We start from the raw sequence: 6,673 nt of genomic DNA, 5'->3' as shown, positions 1-6,673 counted from the left end.
CTATGGTAATTGGTGCATTAGCATCACACAGGTTGGCCGTGTGATAAGGTGACGGGTTAATGAAATGCTCCATTCAGTCTGGCCATTTGATCCCTCTGAGAGGTTGTGATAAGAAGGAGCTGCAATTAAAAAGCCCACAGGCTCAATCTGCCCCAGGTTGGGCGGTTTCTCCTCTCATCCACTAGCGGTAATGAGGTCTAAACACACCTCAGCTCCACACTGATCCGCCTCCACACTGATCCGGGCTATCAGATGTTAGCTTTGGATTTATTGATCCAATGAAATGTGAGAAACTTGTACGTCCCTGCATGGAGAAGTGAAGCAATATATAACACTGGTGTGCATGCAAATAAGTAAGTGTGTGTGTGTGTGTGTGTGTGTGTGTGTGTGTGTGTGTGTGTGTGTGTGTGTGTGTTTGTTTGAATTATAACTTACTCTTACACTGCATCTAATGCATTTGTTCGTGTGTGTGCGTGTGTGTGCGTGTGTGCGTGTGTGTGTGTGTGTGTGTGTGTGTGTGTGTGTGTGTGTGAGAGAGACTATGGTTTATGAATCTCAGAGAGCAGTTTGTCATGACTTTAAAGTGAATGTAAATATGACTTTATTACACACACACACACACACACACACACAAAACACCACACACACACACACACACACGACACCACACACACACACACACACACACACACACACATTTTAGATTATGCCTGTGCATAGACGAATATAATTCATTGTTGGAAATCATGCATGGCATCACTCTCTCAATCTCTCTCTGTCACACACACACACACACACACACACACACACACACACACACACACACACACACACACACACACACACACACACACACACACACGTCTTGCACTGTTTGCAAAACTTATTTAGTTCTTAGCTCTATGTTATGTGTATTTTATGTAGCACCAGGGTTCTGGAGAAACGTCAGCGACATTTGGCTTAAATGACTATAAAAGCTTCATGACTTGACTAAGTTATGTCCAACATACTGACACACACACACACACACACACACACACACACACACACACACACACACAGAAAGAAAAAGAGAAATTGCGTGGCCCAGTTTGTGGGCGTGGCCTCGCGCTTTAAGTAGCGTGCCAATCAAACCCGTCAACTCAGGAGATCAGGAGACGGAGAGCAGCGCACGCGGCCGAGCGGAACGCGCGCGCCCACAGCGACCACAGACCCGGAGACGCTCGCGGCGGATTGTGCGTGTACGCGCGCGCGTGGGTTGTTGTTTGTGCGGGATTTTTCTTTTTTTTTTTTTTTTCTCTCTCCCCCTCTCTCTATACCGGACTCCCACTTCTACTTGTTTCCTGAGTAGTTTTTTTTCCCTCCTGGAAACGGACATGTCTTTCCCTCAGCTGGGCTTCCCGCAGGTGTACGGAGTGGAGAGAGCGTCTCCCCCGCGGCAGGACGGCGGCACGGAGAGCGGCGGCGGCGGAGGAGTCGCCGGGAGTCCCGCGAGCTCCGCCGCGGCGCTCGCGCCCTTGCTCGGCGTGTACGCGCATCCGTGGAGCGCGCACCGATACGGAGCCTTCATGCCGTACAGCAGTGCAGAAGCGGCTCTTCTCAACCACATGGTAGGAGAGGATTAATAATAATAATAATAATAATAATAATAATAATAATAATAATATTAATAATAATAATAATAATAATAATAATAATAATAATAATAATAATAATAATAATGATAGAATGCATTAAATAATATCAAAGAAGAGCTAAACAATTAAGCATGCAACAAAATAGAGAAAGATGTTTAAAAAGCAGTGCAAGTGATACTAATACTAACAACAACAACATTAACAACAACAACAATAATAATAATAATAATAAATAATAATAATAATAATAATAATAATAATAATAATAATAATAATAATAATAAATAATAAGTAAATTGCAGGTATAGTGTGCATACAGATTACACAGAAGACCGGAAGAACATGACGCTTTGCACAGTGAGATATTAACAATAAATTAAACCTAAATTAAATTATCATTTTTTTTTTTATTTGAATAAAAATGTACACTGACAATAAGCAATAAAACATGTACAGATTGTTGCAAAAGTTTTATACCAATAGGGCATATAGAAATATATAAGAAATATAGTGTGATTATGGTGCTACATTTCATGTTCTGCATATTTAAGTTGGATTTTTAATCTGAAAATTATTATTATTATTACCATCCCCAGCCACTCTTAGTGCCGGTCCCAAGCCCGGATAAATTGGGGAGGGTTGCGTTAGGAAGGGCATCCAGCGTAAAACATGTGCCAAATCAAACGTGCGGAGGATCCGCTGTGGCGACCCCTAACGGGAGAAGCCGAAAAGAAACTTTATTATTATTATTATTATTATTATTATTATTATTATTATTATTATTATTATTATTCATTCTAACAAATTTGCTTTGGCACAATAACTGCAATGCCATAATCAATATATTTGGAAGACATTTCCCAAAATGTTCTTATTTCTGATGGAATAATTGTAATTCTTTTTAAGCACAATATTTTTTTAATTGCTCACTGAATGTGTAAATATATAAAACTTTATTTTCCTGTTGGAGGTTTGAATTAATCATTATATCAATGCAAACTATAAATGAAATGACTTTAAACCTCAAATCAAAGCAACAGGTTTCATGCTGAATTTATGGCAATACAAGTGAGAAATTCATTTGAACTCTATTTAACTTTATTTATCTGCAGGTCTTCAGTGCAGATGTTAGAGCTTCTGTGAGGGCCAACAGTCTGTTTAGTCTTTCAGGAAAATGTCAGGAAGCACTGAATAATGCAATACTGCACATGTTGATATGTTGAATCAGTATGTCAAATAGTGTTTATATATTTATATAAAAATGTATTAGTGTAAAATAGGAATAAAACAAAGAGGACTGAACAGTTTCATGGGTTTATGAAAATAAATAAATAAATAAATAAATAAATAAATAAATAAATAAATAAAACGTTTATGTGGCACACACTTTACCATCATTCTTTATTATCATTATTGTTATTATTGTTGTTGTTGTTGTTGTTGTTGTTGTTGTTGTTGTTGTTGTTGTGTATTTATTTATAAAGTCAGTCTGACAATGTTGACATTTCAAAACACTTTTCCTGTACAGGAATGTAGTCCATGTGGTGTAGCTACTGTAGATTTCATGTTTCTTGGGATTCATTTGTGTTGCATAATTTGTGTAAATCTTCATCCTAAATTACCCATAAATGTACCCCTGATGGTACCATTCCAGCACTAAGCCAAGTTTAGGGCCTTTAAACCAGCATCCCCAGTCTGCGCATCATAACCCATTATACTCACTTTTCCTAAACGCTTTATTGATGTGTATATGATTATGTTCCCCAGGGCACCCAGTACGAGTTGAAGGAGAACCCTGGTGCTCACCCAGCCGGGTTCACGATGCACACCGGTTTCTACCCGTACGGCCAGTACCAGTATGGAGACCCGTCGCGTGCCAAGAGCGCCACCCGGGAGACCACCAGTACGCTGAAAGCCTGGCTCCAGGAGCACAAGAAGAACCCGTATCCCACCAAAGGCGAGAAGATCATGCTGGCCATCGTGACCAAAATGACCCTGACCCAGGTGAGCACGTGGTTCGCGAACGCGCGCCGCCGCCTCAAGAAGGAGAACAAGGTGACGTGGGGGCGCAGCGCCGACGATGTGGAGGGCGACGGCGACGGCTGCGGCTACGACAGCGAGCGCGACGACGAGGACGCGCCCAACAAGCACGAGCGCGAGGAGGAGATCGACCTGGAGACCGTGGACAGCGACGAGGACGAGGAGGCGGCGGCGCGCGCGGAGCCGAGCGCGCAAAGCGAAAGCGCCCCGACCAGCCCGGATGCGTCCGCGGCCGCGAGCAAAGACGCCCGTGAGAAAAGCGTCTCGGCGGATGTTTCTCTCAGGCCTGTGAACTCCAAACCCAAAATCTGGTCGCTCGCGGAAACAGCTACGAGTCCCGATACTAACTGTCCGAAGGGGAGCAGCGTGTCCACGGCGGTCACCACCACGCACCCGGCTTTTTTACCCACTAACGGAATTTACACGTGTCAGATCGGAAAGCTGAACAGCTGGACCGGAGGCGCTTTAGGACCTCTGATCGGTGTCCGATCTTTAATGGGAGTGAGTCCAAACAGCCATTATATAACCTCCAGCATGGTCCAGAGTGAGAGTCCTACACACAGCCTCAGTCCACAACACAACTCAGGTATGCTTCACAACTTTGTGATTCACCAAACAAACAAATAAACAAACAGACAGATAAACAAACAAACAAACAAACAATTACATGGTAATCTCCTAGAAGAGTTCATTAAAAAAAAAGTCTAATGCTTATTATTCATACTTACAAATTGCCACTATTTATCCTTTTCATTATGACCATTCATCTATTTATTGCATTTATTTTTATTTACTTTAGTCATTTCTATTTTTCAAGCAGATCGAGAACATCTTCAGAGAGCTGATTCTCCAGCACTTCCTCTAAGGCCATCGTTTCCGGTCATCCATGACAGGTAGGCCTCTTTTTATATATATATATACACACAAAATCCCAACCCGATCTTTTCTCAATAATCCGACTGGTCTGTATTGATTTCTCCTCAAGGTCTCACAATGAAACAGCACAGCGAGCATTGAAGACCGTTTCTTGAAGCCAGCCCTAAAGAACTGACTTTAAATTATTACATGAACCCGTTATCAGAGAGAGAGAGAAAGAGAGAGAGAAAAGTATCCTACGTCATCGACGACACCAAAAAAGTATTTTATAGCCTTATGTTTTATTACGCTGTATATCTTTGTATTTGTTGTTTTTTTTGTTTTGTTTTTTACATTGAGCCTCAATGCAGCATGTACTGTATGTGTTTACCATGTAGCTCATCGCCATCCCTTTTTACAGACTTAAAGAATTATTTGTTAATAGGCCAATGTGTGTAAATGATATATTTTTGTGTAATAAACTAAATATAATTAATAACGACCTCATCACACATTAAATCTCTTTTTATTATATACAAATGAACAGACTGTACTATTCACTAAGACTATAAAGTATGTGAATAGTTTTGTTTAGTCAAAGGAATTATTTTAAACATATTTTCCATAATGTTGTTTTTTTTTTTAAAGAAGAGGGATTGAGTGAAAAAAAGCAACTTTTATTATTGTTCGATTCATTCTTTAAAATGTTCTTTGAGATTCATTTCAACAATCGTCAAATCAAATTGATCGAATTTTAGATTTGTTTATATTTGTTTATATGTCGAAATCAATAATTTCGAATAAATTCGAATCGATCTGATATAAAAGGTATACCCATGTGCGTTATGATCAAATAAGCTTTTTCCGAGAATTTTACAAGTTGAATTATATTATTTATAATTAATTATTTACAATGTTCTTTGAGATTCATTTCAACAATCGTCAAATCAAATTGATCGAATTTTAGATTTGTTTATATTTGTTTATATGTCGAAATCATCAATTTCGAATAAATTCAAATCGATCTAAAAGGTATACCCATGTACGTTATGATCAAATTAGCTTTTTCCAAAAATTTTACAAGTTGAATTATATTATTTTTAATTAATTATTTACAATGTTTTTTGAGATTTATTTCAACAGTCGTCAAATCAAATTGATCAAATTTCAGATTTGTTTATATGTCGAAATCATTAATTTCGAATAAATTAGAATCGATTTAATATTAAAAGGTATACTGATGTGCGTTATGATCAAATAAGCTTTTTCTAAAAATTTTACAAGTTGAATACAGATTTATTATATTATTTATATATATATATATATATATATATATATATATATATATATATATATATATATATATATATATATATATATATATTTATTTATTTTTTTTTTCAAACATTAACAAACAAATGTTTTAACAACACCTTCAATCATGTTACCTCTATTGGCCTGGTGGTTAACCATCATATAGGCTTTAATAAATCCCTCGACTTACAAAACTTTATTAGTTAGTAAATAATTCACAACATTCATCACATGCTTTTAATATAAACAGCGGAGGTTTATATGGTTTGAAAAATGGATGAAGTCTCATAATGTTTTGTGTGTTAACCCCTAGACATGGTTCATATCTTCCGTATTTATCGGCGAAATGACTTGTATTTATTCATAACTCTGAAAAATCTATATAGCTTATAATGAGTGCACATGTACATTGGAATATTGTGAATCTAACAAATATTTGATTTCTGATTTTAAAAAAAATGGTTTAAAACAATCAAATCCTTCCGAAATTCGTTTTCCTAAAGAAAAAAAAAAAAAAACAAGCTCTGCTGAAGTTTGTCTATATCTGTGGTTGTGCAAGAGTTTCCGAACTCGTGGCTTCGGCACGACATGAGAGCCGGCCTCCTTCGTGACAGTAAGAGGCAGCAGACGACATTTTAGAGGCAGCTGAATATCGATCACAGCTGCTGAAATGCCAGAGCACCCCATGTGTGTGACTCGGAAGAGAACTCTGGTGTGTAGGTAACGTCACAGATACACAAAGTGCTATGGCATGTTCATGAACTCACTCTAATGTCAAAAAAAACAAAAAAAACAGTTGACCTTTTATTATCGAAGTGAGCATTTAA

At 38.0% G+C, this 6,673-nt stretch overlaps 1 protein-coding gene across 2 annotated transcripts; it reads left to right on the top strand.

The window, feature by feature from the left end:
* The first annotated feature begins 1,150 nt into the window (after window positions 1-1,150).
* irx1b (iroquois homeobox 1b) lies at window positions 1,151-5,034 on the top strand. Of its 2 annotated transcripts, none has more exons than XM_083544190.1 (4): window positions 1,151-1,610; window positions 3,405-4,263; window positions 4,495-4,570; window positions 4,663-5,034. In XM_083544190.1, the coding sequence occupies exons 1-4, from the start codon at window positions 1,377-1,379 to the stop codon at window positions 4,706-4,708; spliced, it is 1,215 nt and encodes a 404-aa protein (XP_083400316.1). In that variant the 5' UTR covers window positions 1,151-1,376; the 3' UTR covers window positions 4,709-5,034. The 2 variants fall into 2 exon arrangements, with proteins under 2 accessions (XP_083400316.1, XP_083400317.1); XM_083544191.1 differs by having other exon boundaries at window positions 1,158-1,610; window positions 4,498-4,570.
* Window positions 5,035-6,673: the final 1,639 nt, after the last annotated feature.

The sequence above is a fragment of the Silurus aristotelis genome, assembly GCF_946808225.1.
Source record: "Silurus aristotelis genome assembly, chromosome: 6".
NCBI classification, from domain to species: domain Eukaryota; kingdom Metazoa; phylum Chordata; class Actinopteri; order Siluriformes; family Siluridae; genus Silurus; species Silurus aristotelis.
The sequence above is the reverse complement of the archived record's forward strand: the minus strand, read 5'-3'. Positions and strand labels throughout refer to the sequence as shown.

Excerpts from the sequence above, each read along its gene's own strand:
- irx1b (XM_083544190.1), top strand. The coding sequence starts at position 1,377 with ATGTCTTTCCCTCAGCTGGGCTTCCCGCAGGTGTACGGAGTGGAGAGA. Across the intron at positions 1,611-3,404 it reads CGGCTCTTCTCAACCACATG|GGCACCCAGTACGAGTTGAA; the intron begins GTAGGAGAGGAT and ends TATGTTCCCCAG. Across the intron at positions 4,571-4,662 it reads TTTCCGGTCATCCATGACAG|GTCTCACAATGAAACAGCAC; the intron begins GTAGGCCTCTTT and ends TTTCTCCTCAAG.